Source organism: Oryzias latipes, chromosome 18, assembly GCF_053564925.1.
Source record: "Oryzias latipes strain Hd-rR chromosome 18, Olatipes_Hd-rR_3.1".
NCBI lineage: Eukaryota > Metazoa > Chordata > Actinopteri > Beloniformes > Adrianichthyidae > Oryzias > Oryzias latipes.
This window is the reverse complement of record NC_136254.1, coordinates 1,110,823-1,130,518: the sequence shown is the minus strand read 5'-3', so window position 1 is coordinate 1,130,518 and position 19,696 is coordinate 1,110,823. Positions and strand designations below refer to the sequence as shown.

At 45.2% G+C, this 19,696-nt stretch overlaps 1 protein-coding gene and 1 long non-coding RNA gene across 4 annotated transcripts; both read right to left on the bottom strand.

The window, feature by feature from the left end:
• Positions 1 to 2,868: 2,868 nt before the first annotated feature.
• Positions 2,869 to 7,866, bottom strand: LOC111946335 (uncharacterized). 2 transcript variants are annotated; one of them, XR_013651147.1, is made up of 4 exons: positions 7,571 to 7,866; positions 5,495 to 5,657; positions 5,313 to 5,418; positions 2,869 to 4,590 (listed from the first exon to the last, which is right to left on the bottom strand). It is a non-coding gene; the product is annotated as an uncharacterized LOC111946335 (long non-coding RNA). The 2 variants fall into 2 exon arrangements; XR_013651148.1 differs by lacking the exon at positions 7,571 to 7,866 and adding an exon at positions 7,274 to 7,546.
• A 5,647-nt stretch (positions 7,867 to 13,513) lies between these two features.
• Positions 13,514 to 18,283, bottom strand: LOC111949297 (structure-specific endonuclease subunit slx1-like). 2 transcript variants are annotated; one of them, XM_078936578.1, is made up of 4 exons: positions 18,148 to 18,283; positions 16,515 to 16,838; positions 15,826 to 16,041; positions 13,514 to 15,755 (listed from the first exon to the last, which is right to left on the bottom strand). In XM_078936578.1, exons 2-4 carry the CDS (start codon positions 16,728 to 16,730, stop codon positions 15,726 to 15,728), a joined length of 462 nt encoding a protein of 153 aa, XP_078792704.1. In that variant the 5' UTR covers positions 16,731 to 16,838; positions 18,148 to 18,283; the 3' UTR covers positions 13,514 to 15,725. The 2 variants fall into 2 exon arrangements, with proteins under 2 accessions (XP_078792704.1, XP_078792705.1); XM_078936579.1 differs by lacking the exon at positions 18,148 to 18,283 and having other exon boundaries at positions 16,515 to 17,853.
• Between the last annotated feature and the right edge of the window lie 1,413 nt (positions 18,284 to 19,696).

The following is a 19,696-nucleotide window of genomic DNA, read 5'->3' as shown; positions in this document are numbered from 1 at the left end:
CTCTTATATGAGCTGGGAGTTTATTCCATAACATAAATATGTTGGCCAGAGCTTTATTGGTGCTTGAACGGACCTGGAAGAAGGGTAAAGATTAGGCTAATGCGTGCTAACAGCAACATTTAGCTTAGGATGCTCTGAAAATTCATATATTTCAACATTTATTGATGAAAATAAAACAATAGATCCAAATCTTAGTCATAATGTAGCAGCCCGTGCTGTGTTCTGTGTTTGTGTATTTACGGTAGTGGGACTGTAGGCCTGTGTTCCTCTGTGCAACACTTCTAATAAAGAGACCTGTGGAGTGAACAGACGTGTGTCTGAGCGCCATGATTTCAGTCACATCTCTGACTCTGAACCCTGGGAGACCAGCTACAGTCATAAAGTGAAACTTCCAGCTGGACGGAGTCGGAGCTCAGACGTTTTTTCTGCTGCAGACATTTTAAACACGTCGGTCGCTACACTGACATGAATAAATAATAAACCCTGTTTGCTTTTATTTCAGCTGCTTTGCTGCTCCTTCTGGGTTTTACTCTCAGAGAAACGAGCCAGAATGGTTGAAGACTGCAGAACCCTGATCGAACAGAACCGACCCAAAGTCCATGTCTGCCTCCAAGCAGCGTCAAGATGAAACAGAGACACCTGATTGGTCAGGATCTGGACCAATCAGCTGCTGTTTGATGGCAGCTTTGTCATGCTAAACTGAAACTTATGGCAGCAAAATCAAAGATAGGAAAAAAGAGAGATGACACAACGCATGCAAAAAATGTTTTTTTTTTGCAAACAAAATATTTGAAGCAAAAAGATATATTTAAAAAAAAATGCAAGCAAAGAAAAGTGAAATTAAAAATAAGCAGATATTTAATATTTTCATTTCAGAGACTGTACAGTCCCTGACTAAAGTCTTGTCGCTTATCCATTTTGTAGAAACTAAAGCGTATAACCTCACTGTTAATGAATCCATCGGTTTTAGAAATGTCTCATGAAAGCTAAAACCCTCCCAAATTATGTTCAATATACTAAAATAAAATTGCTTCACTGAAGAAAGATTGATCATTTAAGGAACAAAGGTCACATTCAGGCAAGACAAAAGTTTTGTCGCCTTCAGAGAGTAATGACAAAATTTAACAAATAATTTACTTCAAAAACCAAAACATGTTGCATAACATCAGTGAATTAAGTAGTGCTACTGTGAGATCCATATTTAATATCTTGTATGACTTCCATGAGCTTGAAGGACAGCATCCATGCGGTTTGACAATGATTATCATCAGGAATAGCAAAGAAAGCAGTCTTCCATGCCTCCCAGAGTTCATCAAGACTCTTTGGTTTGGTCTCCCATGCTTCCTCTTTCATTCTACCCCAGACATGCTCAATGATGTTCATGTCTGCTGACTGGGCTGGCCGGTCCTGGAGCACCTTGATCTTCTTGGCCTTGAGGAACTTTGATGTAGAGATGGAAGTATACCATGGAGCACCGTCCTGCTGCAGAATTTGACCCCTTTTCTGGTTGGGAATGTAGGAGGTAGCTAACACTTCTTGATATTTCAGGCTATTGATATTGCCTTCCACCCTGCAAATGTTTCACACACCCCCATACTGGATGGAACCCCAGACCATGATTTTCCTGCCACCAAACGTAACTGTTTTCTGGGTGAATCTAGGGTCCATGCAGGCTCCAGTTGGTCTCCTGTGATGTAATTCAACTGAAGACTCATCTGAGAAATCCACCTTCTGCCACTTTTCCAGCGTCCATCCTTTTAGCAGGCTGTGGGCCTTGGCAAATGCCATACGTTTTTTCAATTGCCTTTTGTTTAGTGCTGGTTTCTGGGCATGGAGGCCATTTTGAGACAGAATTCTACAAACTGTTCTGGTTAACACGGGGACTTGAGGTGACCAGGCCTGGTGGAGCTCTGCTGCAGTGGAAAAGGGGCTGGCCCTCCCCAGCAGTTGTCTTGCGGGGTCTGCCGGACCTGGGCTTGTCAAAAACATCTCCAGTCTCTTCAAATCTTTTTCTTATTCTTTGTTCTTGACGCTGAGACACATTGAAGGTGTCAGCCACCTCAGCAGTGGATCTGGTCTTCAGCCTCTTGATAATCAACGCTTTGGTCTCAGGGTGAATCTTAGGCATGTTGTCAGAGGTCAAGTTGCAGTTGATGTGAAGGCCTGGTGTGCTGGGGTTCTTTTTAGACACACCCACTAATTGATTGATCAGTAATTGATCACAGGTGAGGCTGTAATCTAGGATTGGGTGCATCATATGACAAGACGACAAAACTTTTGTCTTGCCTGAATGTGACCTTTGTTCATTAAATGATCAATCTTTCTTCAGTGAAGCAATTTTATTTTAGTATATTGAACATAATTTGGGAGGGTTTTAGCTTTCATGAGACATTTCTAAAACCAATGGATTCATTAACAGTGAGGTTATACGCTTTAGTTTCTACAAAATGGATAAGCGACAAGACTTTAGTCAGGGACTGTAGAGGTTTTTAAGAAGAGGCTCAAGACCCCCCTTTGTAACCTCTGTGTTATCCTAGGCACTTTAACGTTGGGAGTGGGGTCATCTAGACCCACTAGGCAGTGCTCTGAACCTTTTTTCTTCAATGATTTGTGATCTTCACTGGTGTCCATGGATTCCATGAAATCTTTCCACCTTTATCCACCTTTGTCATAGTAGGGAGAACACGTCAATGGAAGGGGGGGGGGGTCATCTAAGATAGAACAGGGATAACTGTGATCATGACAGTGTGTGTCCTTCATGAAGCTACAGTCCAACAGCCACTGCGTCTCACACGCCTACACAGTAGGTGGCGGTATTGCACCTTGTCATTGATGCCTCTCACCATTAAAACCACAAAACACAAAAGATTTTGAGGTTTCAAAGGGTTTAATCAGGGATCACAGAGGACAAGAATTTAATCCATCAGTCATGTAAAGAAGCAGCTTAACATAGTTCACCATCAGACCATCATTGCTAAAGCACAGAAAGAGCAGGGAGGTGGGAATGTCCCACTGGATCCAGCTTGGTGGAGTTCAAAAGCAGCTGTTTTACCATCCAGCATCTGTACAAAGATGATCTGAAGGAGGAAGTACAGGAGCAACGAGGAAGAGCTGCTTTCAGAGAGAAATGCTGGCCTGCTTCAGGAGTCCATGTCCTCATCATGTCCTCATCATGTCCGTCGCAAGTAAATAATAAATAATAATAAAAACCCTCACCGGCCTTTGGACGCCCTGAATCTCAGCGTCACACGTTTCTCATGAGTCAGGGTCAAGACAGCCAACTGCCCTCTGCTGGGCTCCTCTGCTTCTGCATCAGCTCCTGCATCAGCATCTGTGCAGCTTCGTCTGCTGGTCCCGTTGGAGAAGGGGGTCCAGCTGGTGGTCCGCTGTCCTGACCTGGAGAACCAGCGGTGTAGGAGGTTCTGGGAAAGCAGGTGAAGCATCCCAGAATAACAGACTTGTCTCCAGCTCTGCATGCTGATGCTTTTGGATCTTTCTCACTAAACCCTCTGCATTTACCCGGACTTGGGACCGGCACAGGAGAGCACTGAATGGCGCCCTCTAGTGGTTGCATTACTAGTGTCAGTTTTTGTTGGGGTGGAACGATTCCATTTAAAATCCATTCATATCAGAGTTTGTGGTTTGGATTATTATTAAAGTTGGTTAATTTCAATGACCTAAAATCCATCCCAGAAATCTGTAGGAGGTTCTGGAAAAGCAGGTGAAACATCCCATAATAACAGACTTGTCTCCAGCTTAGCAGCTCTGCATGAGACCAGAACAGAACTTTATAGTCTGAGATCCAGTCGCCGTGTTTGGAGGAAGAAGAATGATGAGAACCGTCCCAAGAACACCCTCCCTACTGTGAAGCACGGGGGTGGCAGCATCATGCTATGGGGGGATTTCTGCAAACAGGACAGGACGACTGCACCGCATTAAGGAGAGGAGGACCGGGGGCGTTTTGGGGACCAACCTCCTCCCCTCAGATGCTGAAGATGGGTGGTGGTCGGTTCTTCCAAAGCCCCCAGCCAGGAGAACCAAGGAGTGGCTGCATAAGAAGCAGATCCAGGTTCTGGAGCTTCTCAGCTGCAGCCCAGAATCTGCTCACGGGCCTTCCAGAAGGGTCCTGGCGGCGGTCTTCCAGAAGGGTCCTGGCGGCGGGCCTTCCAGAAGGGTCCTGGCGGCGGGCCTTCCAGAAGGGTCCTGGCGGCGGCCTTCCAGAAGGGTCCTGGCGGCGGCCTTCCAGAAGGGTCCTGGCGGCGGGCCTTCCAGAAGGGTCCTGGCGGCGGCCTTCCAGAAGGGTCCTGGCGGCGGGCCTTCCAGAAGGGTCCTGGCGGCGGGCCTTCCAGAAGGGTCCTGGCGGCGGCCTTCCAGAAGGGTCCTGGCGGCGGGCCTTCCAGAAGGGTCCTGGCGGCGGGCCTTCCAGAAGGGTCCTGGCGGCGGCCTTCCAGAAGGGTCCTGGCGGCGGTCTCTGGTCCAGTCTTTTACTCAGGCTTCCCTTTTTCAGACTTGATGGGACTGAAGTCATGTGGATCCTCAGGCTGGTCTGATTCTGCTCTCCTTCCTCCAGCCAGGATCACTTCCACGCTCCTGTGTGTGACGCCACATTGTCATCAACATGTTGCTTAAGAAAGGTCAGAGGTCAACTCTCTGCCCGTTAGTCCAGGGGGGACACAATCCAGGCTTCCAGGGTCGCCGTCCAACCTGTTTTCCAACCAACCTGCCATGAAGCTCCTTACTGGCTAAACACACATAGGGCAGGATTTCTGGAAAACCCGCAGGAGGCCGGCCCCCCAGGCCTGGAGTCTGAACCCCCAGCTTTAGGCCTGGAGTCTGACCCCCCAGCTTTAGGCCTGGAGTCTGACCCCCCAGCCTTAGTCCCTTCTTAAGCAGCTGCTGGGAGACGTTCTACACTTCAGAGACAAACGCCACACATTTAGAAAAGAGGGTTACACAAAGAGGAAGCTCATCTCTAAGCTAGGCAGTTCTGGAAGTGGATCTGGAGCTAGGAAGCTCCTGCAGCCAGCAGACATTTCACTGGATGATAAAGAGTCTGTCTCCCTTATGGCAAAACACATGAGCCCCCGTGAAGAAGAATGTTCCACTACAGGAACAAGACGTGGCTGTCAGGCTGTGGTCTCAGGTTGTCAACGTTTCATGTGGTTCTTTAGCGTTCCAGCGCTCATTTTTCCTGATTTTCATGACCTCAACTGACCTCATCTGCTCATGAAAACTAGAAGATGAGCTGCAGTTGGTGGTAAAAAAGCCCCAAAGTGTCACAGACATGAGTTCAGTTCATGTCTTCTTCTGACCTGATCCCAAACCTCAGAGAAAAACGTTGCTTGTGGTTCGTTTGACCCGTTTCTGTCTGTCGCTGGCGATGCAGGAAACCGGTTCCAGCCGGAGTTTGATGTGAGGCTGCAGAGGCAGGCAGGGACGGTCAACAAAGGACACCGAGACACGGCAGACAAACAGCAGTTTCTCAGGGACTCACCATGAATTCTCACAAGAAAGCGTCGCCGTGACAACAAACCCCACAGAAATCCAGAGTCCTCTTCCTCTGAGACTCCACCAGCGTGTTCCAGTTACTCCGGTTGGAGACGCGTCCTCGTCTCCTCGCTTACGACTACAGCTGCTGGAGTCCAGAAGCAAATGATCTGGAAAAATCAGAGAAGATTCAGAGAGAAAAGCTGAGCAGATGAGGTTCCAGCTCAGCCTGTTGGCAAAGTCTGAGCAGGAAAACACTGTAGGCCTGTGTGGTGGTTAGTACTGCTGCCCCACGAGAGAACGGAGCAGACGGGGCAATTCCTGCAGACGACAGAACAGAGCAGACGGGGCAATTACTGCAGACGACAGAACAGAGCAGACGGGGCGATTCCTGCAGACGACAGAACAGAGCAGACGGGGCGATTCCTGCAGACGACAGAACGGAGCAGACGGGGCGATTCCTGCAGACGACAGAACAGAGCAGACGGGGCGATTCCTGCAGACGAGAGAACGGAGCAGACGGGGCGATTCCTGCAGACGACAGAACAGAGCAGACGGGGCAATTCCTGCAGACGAGAGAACGGAGCAGACGGGGCGATTCCTGCAGACGACAGAACAGAGCAGACGGGGCGATTCCTGCAGACGACAGAACAGAGCAGACGGGGCGATTCCTGCAGACGACAGAACGGAGCAGACGGGGCGATTCCTGCAGACGACAGAACAGAGCAGACGGGGCGATTCCTGCAGACGAGAGAACGGAGCAGACGGGGCAATTCCTGCAGACGAGAGAACGGAGCAGACGGGGCGAATCCTGCAGACGAGAGAACGGAGCAGACGGGGCAATTCCTGCAGACGACAACAGAGCAGACTGGGCAATTCCTGCAGACGACAAAACAGAGCAGACGGGGCGATTCCTGCAGACGAAAGAACGGATCAGACGGGACAATTCCTGCAGATAAGAGAACGGAGCAGACGGGACAATTCCTGCAGACGACAGAACAGAGCAGACGGGGGCGATTCCTGCAGACGACAGAACATAGCAGACGGGGGCGATTCCTGCAGACGACAGAACAGAGCAGACGGGGCGATTCCTGCAGACGACAGAACAGAGCAGACGGGGCGATTCCTGCAGACGACAGAACAGAGCAGACGGGGCGATTCCTGCAGACGAGAGAACAGAGCAGACGGGGCAATTCCTGCAGACGACATAACAGAGCAGACGGGGCAATTCCTGCAGACGACAGAACAGAGCAGACGGGGCAATTCCTGCAGAGCCTCCATTTCTCTACACGCGTGTTTGTGTGCACGCCTCTACCTCACATGTGCTCAGATAGATGATGGATAACTTTATTTATCCCACGATGGGGAAATTCTTTTATCTGCAGCCAAAAAAAGCACCCAAGAAATACAGCAGTAAAGCGACCTTCAAAGTATTTACAGAAATAACATTATAAATAAAAGAGAAAACACCTGCAACATAATTTGTACAGCAAGTAAATTATATTTAGACAAAAATAAATAAGTAAAATAATCCACACAATAAGAAACAACCGTTAAAGTGAGTCTTTCTAAGTATCAGTGACGTATTCTCCTCTGATGCATTTCTTTATCTGAAATGTCAATAGAAACATCAAACGACAGCCAGTGACGTCACAGCAGACGAAGGCTCAAAGACCTCGTTTCAGATGATGTCATAGTTAGTAGGTAAGACGACAGAAGTAGACTAAATTGTGATTTTATTACGACGGACAATGGCGTAGAATTACGTCACTTGACATCAATTTACCTGGAATTTCCTGTCCGTTCCCGGGGGAAAAAACTACATATAACCCACGATCAGGTGTGACCCTAACTAACACTTTGGGGAAGTTCTCGGTAATTCTGGTAAATTTTGGAGAAAGTATTTGAAGAGAAAGACCGACATGAGCGATTCAGAGGACTTCCGCGAAGGAGAAGAATCTCCTGCGCGGGAAGTAGCCTATATGCTAACGAAGCTAACCCCGGAGGAGGTCTTCCGGGTTGTCTTTGGACTCTACGACCCGAACACCGCCAAGAAAATGTCCAAGCTGAGGAAGGAGCTCACCAGCGAAGCCGTGGACGCCGCCCTGGACAGCATCAAGGAGGAGATCTCCCCACAGAGGAGCTCCTCCCTGTCTGCGGGGCCCCGCGGCCGCGCGTGCTCCGTGCATGACGAGGCGGGATCCTCCTCCCCTTCCGGTCCGGAAGCGCGCCAAAGGAAACGCGCCGTCGGAGGATGGGATACCGCCGAGTCCATGGAAAACATCCGAAAACTTTGTCGTAGAATACGGATGTTTCAGTCAGAGGGCAAGGTGCGGACTGCTAGACCTGAGACCAAAGACAGGAAGAGAAGGACAAAAACCCCAGAGACTCAACCTGACGATGCAGCTGTAGAACCACAAGCTACAGAACCTGCAACCAAAGACAGGAGGTCTCGCCTTCCAAACATGAGATCAGGAGCTAGAAAGATCCGAAAGAGGGCTTCAAAACCTAAAACCAGTCTTACAAGTGTGAGGTCAAGGAGCAAAACTCCCAAACCACATGCTAGAAAATGTAGGACAAAAGCCCGAAGGACACAAGTGGACGATGCAGATGTAGAATCACAAGCTACAGAACTAACATCTTGCATTCCTAGTGTTCAAATCGGAACTGAAATCCTGAAATCATGTGCTGCAAACATGAAAGTTGGAACCGAAAAAATCAAGAAACATGTCCAACAAAAGATGTCTGCAGAGAGGGAAACAGAGACACAAGTGGAGGATCCAGAGACACAAGTGGAGGATCCAGAGACAATCCTGCAGGATGGTAGAATGGAACCTGCGACCAAAGACAGGAGGTCTCACCTTCCAAACATGAGATCAGGAGCTAGAAAAATCCGACAGGGGGCTTCAAAACTGAAAACCAGTCTTACAAGCGTGAGGTCCAGGAGCAAAACTCCCAAACCACACGCTAGAAAATGTAGGACAAAAGCCCAAAGGACACAAGTGGACGATGCAGATGTAGAATCACAAGCTACAGAACTAACATCTTGCATTCCTAGTGTTCAAATCGGAACTGAAATCCTGAAATCATGTGCTGCAAACATGAAAGTTGGAGCTGAAAAAATCAAGAAACGTGTCCAACAAAAGATGTCTGCAGAGAGGGAAACAGAGACACAAGTGGAGGATCCAGAGACACAAGTGGAGGATCCAGAGACAATCCCGCAAGATGCTAGAATGGAACCTGCAACCAAAGACAGAAGGTCTCACCTTCCAAACATGAGATCAGGAGCTAGAAAGATCCGACAGAGGGCTTCAAAACTGAAAACCAGTCTTACAAGCGTGAGGTCAAGGAGCAAAACTCCCAAACCACACGCTAGAAAATGTAGGACAAAAGCCCAAAGGACACAAGTGGACGATGCAGATGTAGAATCACAAGCTACAGAACTAACATCTTGCATTCCTAGTGTTCAAATCGGAACTGAAATCCTGAAATCATGTGCTGCAAACATGAAAGTTGGAGCTGAAAAAATCAAGAAACGTGTCCAACAAAAGATGTCTGCAGAGAGGGAAACAGAGACACAAGTGGAGGATCCAGAGACACAAGTGGAGGATCCAGAGACAATCCCGCAGGATGCTAGAATGGAACCTGCAACCAAAGACAGAAGGTCTCACCTTCCAAACATGAGATCAGGAGCTAGAAAAATCCGACAGGGGGCTTCAAAACTGAAAACCAGTCTTACAAGCGTGAGGTCCAGGAGCAAAACTCCCAAACCACATGCTAGAAAATGTAGGACAAAAGCCCAAAGGACACAAGTGGACGATGCAGATGTAGAATCACAAGCTACAGAACTAACATCTTGCATTCCTAGTGTTCAAATCGGAACTGAAATCCTGAAATCATGTGCTGCAAACATGAAAGTTGGAGCCGAAAAAATCAAGAAACGTGTCCAACAAAAGATGTCTGCAGAGAGGGAAACAGAGACACAAGTGGAGGATCCAGAGACACAAGTGGAGGATCCAGAGACACAAGTGGAAGATCCAGAGACAATCCTGCAGGATGCTAGAATGGACCCTGAAACCAAAGACAGGAGGTCTCACCTTCCAAACATGAGAGTAAGCATTGAGAAGCGGAAATCACGCTCTGCAAACATGAAACTCAGCGCTAAAAAACAACAAAAAGAGGCCATCCAGGTAGTGACACAACGTAAGGATGCAGAGACACACCTGGACACTTCCTTCAGTGCTGAGAGCGAAATCAAGAATTCTGCGCTTGCTGAAGATCTGAAAACAGCTTTGGAAAGTTCTGTTTCAAGGCTGATTTCACATGTAGTGTCCAAGTCGTGGTGCAGCATTTTTCCTGAAGAAATGTTTCCTGTGACATCGCTTGTTAATAGCATTTTGGACAAAGTCAAAGACGGCCCCATTGAAATGACTGGCAGGGAAATTGAGACCAAGCTCCACTTGCTGGTTTACAAAGACCTGCTTAAGCTTTGGAAAAAGCCAGAGTTAATCATGGTCGTGTTTGACATAAATAACGAGCTTGTCAGCGAGACGGTTGCTTCCGTCTTTAAAAAGCACATTGGGACCCCAAGGAGGCCAAATGTGTTTAGAAGAATCTTCAACTTCTTTTTCCACAGAGGTTGAAAGTTTCTCCAAAAAGTTGTGGTTCTCCTCTGCAAGAACCACAACTTTATTTCAAGAGTACAACTTTTAGTAAAGTGCAACTCTTGAAGACTTTAAAAAGGGGTAAACGAGGGAGGGGTGAGCAAATTGAAACAAAAGTTTCAATTAAATTGGGATAGGGACATTAGAAAAAGTTAGTAGGATTTAATACGGGGACATTTTTGGAAAATGAAAAAGATAAATGTAGGACAGGATTAGTTTTTTAGAAGACATGAAATAAGACGTTTAGCAAACATAGTAGGAACCTAAAAACATATTTAGAGTGGGGACATTCAGATGAAAAGAAGGTCTTTGCCGGGAGGCGCCGGTTTCCTCCCAATCAAAAAGATAAAAAAGACACAATAATTAGGGCTGTAACAATGATTGTCTTGCAAGGGATTTGAAAAACGTCACCTGTACTGTTCAGTAGCAGGTATTTATCTCTGAGTCACACTGTTTCATTTTGGGCTAAAGATGTCTGGAATGGATTTTAGATCAAGGAAAAGGGGTTGTTAAAATAAAATAATATCAATAATAATTCATATCAGCAACCACAAACTATAATATGAATGGAATGGAATAACAATAACTCACAATAGTAATGCAACCACTAGAGGGCGCCTTTCAGTGCTCTCCTGTGCCGGTCCCAAGTCCGGGTAAATGCAGAGGGTTTAGTGAGTAAAGATCCAAAAGCATATGCAGAGCTGCACAGAAAGACGTTTGAGCCCCTGGAGACATTCCCACCTCACCGTTCTGTCAGTTCATCTGCAGCTGATCTGATAACATATCAATCAACCAATCACTAAACCAACCAATCAATCAATAAACCAATCAATCGATCAATCAACCAATCTAATCTAACCAATTAATCAACCGATCAATTAATCAACAAACCTATCAATCAGTCAACCAATGAATGAATTTATCAATCAATTAACCAACCAATAAGTCAATCAATCAGTCAATCAATCAACCAATCAATTAATCCAGGGGTCGGGAACCTTTTTGGCTGAGAGAGTCATAAACGCCACATATTTTTAAATGTCATTTACATCCATACAATAATGTAGACACACTGAGGCACGGAGACTTAACCTTTTTTAAGGGTTCTTTATTCTGGTTACTGGTTACCGTAACCACTGTAACCAGAACTGTCACTCTTGCACATGATGCTGACCATGCAGAGGAGAAGCAACTTTTTTAACCTTACACACAATTTCTGGAAAGTGTTAAAACACAATTTCCCATTCAGTTGATAGACCTTTGTGTTTTTCAGTCTTATGTCATTTCTATATTTCTACTTATTTTATTTTACATCTGTGCTTAATTTAGAGACAGGACTTCATAGAATGTTACATGACAATCTTTTTGATTCCAGCTACTTCATAAAAAATGTTTACACTATTTAAACGTGTTCAGTGAAAACCAGAAATCCAGAAAACGTCATTCACATGTCACTGTCAGTGCTTTGTTCACGGACTGTGGTGTTCATATTAATCCTTATATGCAGATAAGTAAGGTTCCAGTTGAGGAATATTCCAAACTACAACGTATGCGTGGTGGTCGGCTTCTCCAGAAAGCCACTGGTAAAGACTGATGTTATGGTTGTACGACAGTTCTCCACCCATTTCAGTTCAGGCCGTGATTCTTGGAGGACTCCTGAAAGAATACTTGTCTCGCACAACAATAACGTCATTTTTGCGTCAATGTTCTGTACTTTTCAAGGTGGGAGTGGCCACCACTGCCCCAATCCTCCAATGGGTACAGTTCCAAAATGCTGAAGTAATTATAGAAAAAATATGTTTACATTTGTCCTTTCCAAGAAACAATTGGTACAGCCCAGGCCTATTCAGGCCTATTCAATTGTTGTAAAAATAATTCTGATCATGTTGGTTTGGTTTATGATGTGTATTTGACTGTTCCAGGATTCCTGCCCCATATGTGGAGAGAGACGTGATGCCCCCCCCATGCAAGTTCTTGTGGGGAGGGGTTGGTTTCTGTCTGGAACTGTTGCAGTTCTGTATTTGTTGGAACACTGGTGTAATCAGTTTTAGGTTCAACATAGTCAAAAAAAGCCCACCAAACTCACATTTGGGGTGAGCTATGTTTCTAAAAGGTTTCTGGTCATTCCAGCAGCCTCCTCTCCCTCACATCCAGCCGCCCCCCCCCCCAGGAGACGACGGACCGGAGACCCAGTGAAGAACCCAGAGAGGAGACGTCCAGGAGATCAGGGCCTGCTGCAGTCACCAGCTGTTCCACGGTGGTGCATGGAGGTGAAACTAGAACTAAAGTCTGTTGACCGACAACATCTGTATCGTCTCAACTTCATTTCATGGTCTCGTTTCAGGGACAGGACTTTGTAGAAATCTGTTCTCACATTGAAGGTTTTCTTCTGGTAAATGTTTGTGAGGAAAGACACATTGGATTGACCACCAGTGACTTATGAAAGCAACAAAGGGGACAAACATCCAAGGGGGTGGATACTTCTGCAAGGCACAGGAAATGCTGGCGAGGTTTTCTGGGACGTAAAGGTAAGGCAGGTGTATTTATCCAGCAGGTTTAATACACAACACCTTTAAGAAGTGCTTTACATGAAAAGACCAAAGCACAGAAACACAAAACAGTCAAAATGATCAATTATGACTAAAATCACTGAATGAGAAGAATGATAAGAACTTCCTGTGGGGTGGGAGCCATCTGACGTCATGAGAAAGACTGACGCTCCTCTTGCTGACGGCTGATGTCAGGACTTTGTTCCCGACTGCTGGGAGGGAATTCTACAAACAGAGTGTAGAAATCCACAGAGGACTTTATGGAGGAGGACATGGACCTTCTGCACCGATAGGTGGGAGGTTTGTCGGCTCCAAGTGATGACATACGGAGCTGGGGGGGGTTTACCCTATTTATTGAACCTAATAAGACACTTGATCTATTGTTAGAATGTGCAATGATTTCAGAAAAGCCCCCTCCCTTTTACTAGTGCCCTGTCCCATAGAACAAACAAAAGAACCAGAAGTTTCTATTTCTGATCAGCCCTTCAGGAGTCCTTTTCTGTGCCGTAACTAAATCCTTAGTTCTCCATGGTGCCTTCTGCCTATTTCACTATATTTGCCCCAACAGGGGGCATCGGTGTCCAGATCATCTAGAACAGAAGACGTTTATGAGTCCACCAGATAATCAGCATTCATGCATTTCTGAAACCTGCTGTCTGAGCTCCAGCCCCTCCCAAAAAACCCCCAAAAACCAGTGGGTCCTCGCGTGGAAAATTCCTGCTGCCACAATAAAAGCCTCTAAATAAACGGAATAAACCAAACAGTAAACAAACCTCATGATGCAGCTACAGCAATAAACAGACAACAACCACAGACATTTGGACTATTATTTATTATGATGTTCATCATTTCACTCATCAGAAACTCAGATTATTAGCAGACTTCATCCGTCCTCCTCTCTTCCCTCCAACAGTCCATTATCGTCCAGATGATGGTCTTCAGTTCCATCCAGAAGTGTTTTCTATTCCATCATCAGTGCTGAGAGTCCGTCCAGTTGTGTTTCTGTAGGTTTGAATCCGCTTTAGAGCCAAAATGTCCGCTGGACAGACGCAGTGGACACGGGGACGGTCAGTCCAAACACACAGATCTGTGCGTCTGCTTCATGATTCCCTCAGGAAGTCATCAGTGGGAGACATTCCTGCTGGATCCTCCATGGATGCATCACAGTCAGTCTGTTTGAACTGAGACACATCCAAAAGTCTGGCTGCATGTGACTTCCTGAAACTTCTGTCCAATCAGAAGCTCTGAATACTGTGACGCTGCCTAAAGGCTTGTTCACACCGGGACAAATTTCGCGCGCGATATTCGCCGACGTTTAACGCCTCGTGACTAAACAAAGGGCACCAATGTGAGTGTGCACACCGACGCGAAAAAACGCCACGCGTCAAAGCGTCATTTTTTTAAAAACGCCTCGGGTTAGTTTTTTTGGTTTGACGCGCCGCGTCAAAAACTATACAACCAATGAGAATGGCGCTTTTGCACACGTGTCTGGAGTTTCTGACGTTACAGTAAAACACAACTTGTGGGCGCTCAAACACAAAACTGTCTTGCTGAACACACATACCAGCGAAGAAGATAGACGCCAAGTAGCGTCTACACTGATGCAAAGAAATAATGACGGACATTCTAAAATATCCCCGAAAACGCTCATGATACATTTTCAGCTCTTGTACCAGTCGATAAAACTCCCCATGTTCTTCTCTTCTCGTAACTATGGGATGTACCCAAAATCAACGTCTTTTCCGGCGTCTGTCATCATTCAACAGAACAATAATTTCTTCATCGCTGGAGCTGGAGCTACTGGTGATTGAAATATTCATGTTTTCTTTGTTTGATTCTGACAAGCGCGTAAATACTTGCTCTCTTGAAAGTGTGAAAGAGTGAAAAGCGACTTTAAGAAGCGTAACGTTGCGCTGCGCCACCTTGCGTACAGGGGTATTTCTGTTTTACATAAAGCGCCATCTAATGTCAGGGAATAAAATTGCATGTTCGCTCGGCTCATCGTCAGCGTAAATCGCCTGGGTGTGAACACAAAAAACGTGGCGAAAAACGGCTGGCGGATATTCGTCCCAGTGTGTACGGGCCTTAAGCCTGCTAGAAGGCCCTGCTGACACCAACTCACAATCTGATTGGTTGGAGGAAATGAATGGCAGACACTGACTTTGCATTAGGAAGCCTTCACAGCTTATGGTGAATACCCTAACCCTGCCTAGCAACAGAGGACAGCTGAAAGTGATTGGTTCAATGCTTCAATTTGAAAATACGTCTTTCTGGAAGCAGCAGAACCATCATAAACACAATAAAAGAGAATAGACAGATGATTTCATGACTATGCATGGACAATATATAATCAACACATGATTCAGATACTTTTTGGAGAAGGCCCCGACGGCCACCTCTGCATTCACGCATACCTCTGCAGGTTGAACTTTAACCTGCCAGGGACTGGGATGTGGTAGCGACATGACGTTTGTACCTGGAGGGAATTCTGTGACAGAAAGTCTTTCATCTGTCTGTAAAGAGCAGTGAATTCAGCAGATTCACACCAAGACTCTTCCAACTGTAGGTGGTGCGCTAGGAAACAGTAGAAAAGGAGAAGAAGCCCCTCCCTGCTTGTCCAGTGTGAACACCATGGTCCAAATGCGTGTTGTTGAACGTGCGTCACATGCTCGGTGTGAACGCATGACGCCAAACAATGGCACCAACTTCTAACCACCAGGAGCAATGTGGGGTTCAGTGTCTTGCCCAAGGACACATAGGCAGGGCGGGAATTGAACCAGCGGTCAGAGGTAGAGCCTCTGCTCTGTGGCTGCCCTGACTTTTATTTTTCTTCTTTTTCAGTCTGGCAGATCTAAATGAGGGCAAATAAATAATTTATTGGTCAGACCATAACTCATGAAAGATCTTCCTCTGCAAAAAAACATTTAAAATGTCATCATTAAAAAAGGACACTCATTGATTTTTACGGTCGTTTCTCAACAGTCCAACAGAAAGAAACGGTGCGGCGTCCACCACGATCCTCTCTTCACATCTGCAGCTCGTCCGCCCAGTGGTCCTGGAGATCAGGGCACACGTTTGCGTTAAGACGTCGTCCACAGGGGCATCCAGCCGTGTTGCTGACTCACCTGGGAAGAGGGTTCTGTGACCTCCTCCAGGTCTCCCAGGCAACCGAGCTGATGGCGAATGAGGCTGCCCCACAGCAGCGAGCGCCGGCAGGAAGGACACTCCCCCTCCACGGGCAGAAGCTGGGACGGCTCCGACTGCAAGAACCGTCTGCCGAGGCAAATCAAATGGCTGCTCATCCCGCAGGACGCATGGAGACAGCTCACCTTCTCCGATACCTGATAAGGAGGAGCAGCAGAGGTTGACCAATCAGAGCCCGCCTCACACTTCCTTCTTTATCTAGTCAGAGCTGAACCCAAACCAAGAAACTACAGGGCTAAACAAGAAGGAAAAAACATTTTATAACTGGAAAACATACAATCTTTGTGGTGAAACTGCATAATTTAACGACCCACTCCAATGAAAACGGTGTTCTTGTAGCATTTATCCTAAAATTGCATTTCTGAGTATTTCTTTATTCAAATAGTGAATCAGGAGCAGACAAAAGGTGCCTATGCTACGTCTAGAAACCCACAGACGTAGAATAATCATCATTCAAAGACCACTGGGACCACTTTGAAAATAGCCTTCATGAAAGAAGATTGGCGTGTTCCCATGAAAATGAACACCATGACCAACAGAAGACGTGATGAAGGTTCTCTGACGGTCCAATCATGGCTCCAAAGAACCATTTCAAAGTGTGTTTCCACACCTTCACTGGTCGTCTGCAGACGAAGCAGTCGGTGGTCTCCTCCTCCTCCTCCTCGGCTCTGGTCTGCGGCTGCAGCGTCTTCTTGGCCCGTACGCTTCCAAAAGCTATGGGGACGTGCAGCGGGGGCTGCAGAGCCGGTCCAAAGTCCATCCTGTACTCCTGCTTCAGCCAGCGCGCCGTCAGCGGGAGCCGGTTCCACGGCGCCACGCGCAGCATGTTGGAGACCACGCGCCAGTGGAACTGCAAGCTGGACTCTTTCCTGGAGCGCCGAGCGACGTGAGGCAAGCGCCGGGAGGAGTGGGGATGCTGCCACGCCCACTCGAACTGTCAGACACAAAGCCGTCCATCAGGACCTCCACATCAAACTCACACAAGGTCATCCGTTTTGGTTTGAGGTCAAACCTGACCCAGACTTCAACGTCACCAATGTGGCTTTTGTTCTCATCATCAGAACAAAAAGCTGCAGTTGGACTGTAGACGTGACAGACGGGGAACTGTTGAGTGTCATGACGTCAACAACAGACGTTACAGAACCAGCAGAGGCTGACTGAACTGCAGAGGAACTCCAATGCTCCAAGACGTTTTTATCTACATGTGCTTTGAAACGCTACAAAACAATGTGGACGTTAACTTAGAAATGTTTCTACAAGATGAGAGAGGTTTCCTTCTTTAAAACCCTTCTTCTAGAAATATTCTCCCACTAAATGCTTTACCTCTCACAGATTTCAAAAAGATATCAGCACCAGCTGTTTATCCGGAAACCGGTTACTTTGGACCCCATTTCATGAACCCAAACACTTTGGACTGGTCTACCAAACTGGCTGGAGAAACATCGCCTTCACCATGTTGGGGGGAATATTATTGGTTGAACTGACTTCTTAGCTTCTTGTCTGATAAAAGAACCTAAGAAGTCCGTTAATAATACAGATGAAATATGAACTTTATTGAACTAATTATTGCTTGAATGCTATAAATCCTTTAACCAGTCTTTTCCTGTTTCTCTTTCTTTATTCTAGTATCTTCCTCCATGTTTTGCTGCTTACCTCCTTCTACAGTTTTTCATCTATTTCAACCATCCAACTATTCAAATGTTCAGCTCTTTCAGCTTTTTCCAGCTATGACTTTTGCTCCTTCAAATCCATTATCCTTGAAAATGTGTCATTTTTCACAAACATATCTTTTCTGTTATTGTGCTGTTTTCACTTTATTTATGGTTTATTTATTGGATCGTTTCTTTCTTTCTTTTGACCAATTCTTAGCCTTTAGGTTTCATTTTCATTCAGTAATATAACATTCAACGCTGCATTTTCTTCTAGAAATGCACTAAAGTTCATTTGGAGGCTGAATTCTACAACAAATGACATCAAGTTTAGTTTCATTTGCTTTCAATCTAAACCATGGAAAACACTGGAGAAGATGCCCCCCCCCCCATCTTTAATCAGTTTATGATGTGCTTTTTAACGGATGTATTAATCTTTTCTGTATACTTTGACTATAGTATTTGTTGGTTTTTATCAGATGTATACTCTCGTCTTGGATGTGATTCTTCTTTTTAGTCAAAAGTTTCTTTTTTTTTTTTTTTAGGAAGTTTCACAAAACAACCGACGGGTCCTGATTGGCAGCTGCCACTCACCCTGAGAGCGGCGATGTCAAAGGGAAAGCCGTGGATGATGAGGACCAATGAGTTATATCACTAGAGGAGACACGCTGCTTTAGAAGCCTGGCTGACGGTGGCGGAGCGCGACGCCATCTTGGTGAGGTCGACGACGCCCACATGACAATGATTTCTATTGCTTTTAGTGGTGTCTAAGTAGCTTTAATATACTATATATATTTTTACATTTATGTTAGTGTTTACACATTACATATGTGTAAAGATATATATTTATATATAATATATATATATATATAGATACATCATTAGTTGTTGTTAAAGAAGAGAAACAGTCAGCCTTAAAAGCTCAAACTTTAATGAAAAAACATTGTTGCAGGTCTTCTTACAAATAAAAAAATTACAAAGAATTTTTAAAAATAGTTTCTAAACATTTAGGAGGTTTTAGACCTCTTTGACATGTAATTTAAATTATTTAGAAAAACCCAACAATAAGTCAATAATAATAATAATAATAATAATAAATCAATAGTAAGTCAATACAAACAAAAATAACAATAAATAAATAAATAAGTCAATAAAAAATAAGTCTATTAATATTATTAATAATAATACTAATAATACTAATAATAATACTAATCCTAATAATAATAATAAAATAAATATTGAAAAGAAGTCCAAAAGTGAACAATTGATTTACCCTAAAAGAACAACAATAACAACAACAAAGAAAAACAATAGATTTATATTGATTCATGTGATCAATTAGTGTAACACAGATGTTATGGTGTTGGGTTTCAAGCAAACAGTCTGGCCTCTTATCAAAATCTGGTTCCACAAAATGTTTTAAACAGCCAGACTGTTATACTAGTTGGTACCCACAGTGATCCATCTGGATTAGCTCTTTTGATAGCTAAGATCCATTGGAAACCTGCAAGAAAAGTTCAGTCACTGAGTCAGAAATGTGTAAATCTATATTACTATAATAGCTTAGCATGTTGTATACAGGTTTAGCAAAATAAAATGTACATTTATATTGACAGCAAATTATCCGTACATCATGCAGCATGTTGATAATAGCCCTGCAGCATCATGCATGTCAACATGTGTATGATTAATGAAGCCCCTGCAGCATTAAAAGATAAAAATTACAGTACTTACCCGTAACATTACATACCTTCCTCCTTCATGGACTCAGTTCTCTGATTTTAGCAGTTGAAACCCAAACAATGATCTGGCATTATGCAAAAAATGTGTTCACATGCACTGCAGTAGTAACTTGACCTCACCAAGATGGCGGTGGTCTCCTCCCATGAGGAACCACGTGATGTCTCTTCTAGTGATATAACTCATTGGTACTGTAACTGTACTATTATATCAGAGCAGGCACGTCGTAACCAATGATTCAGGAGTCCCTCGTAGCTGTTCAACTGAAGCTTTATTAACACTCTCTTAGCTTATTACATGCAGCTCACTCCCAGTCCGTCCTTCTATATCGTCCCCCTGGATGTCCACCACCATCACACGAGTTTCTACACAAATGCCCTCATTACATCTCCCTCCTTTTAGC

Bases quoted from the DNA above. Each gene is read 5' to 3' on its own strand.
- LOC111949297 (XM_078936578.1), bottom strand. From the start codon at position 16,730: ATGCTGCGCGTGGCGCCGTGGAACCGGCTCCCGCTGACGGCGCGCTGG. The intron at 16,042-16,514 runs GTGTGGAAACAC...CCTCCTTATCAG, and splicing joins TCTGCAGACGACCAGTGAAG to GTATCGGAGAAGGTGAGCTG. The intron at 15,756-15,825 runs GTGAGTCAGCAA...CCTGATCTCCAG, and splicing joins TCACAGAACCCTCTTCCCAG to GACCACTGGGCGGACGAGCT.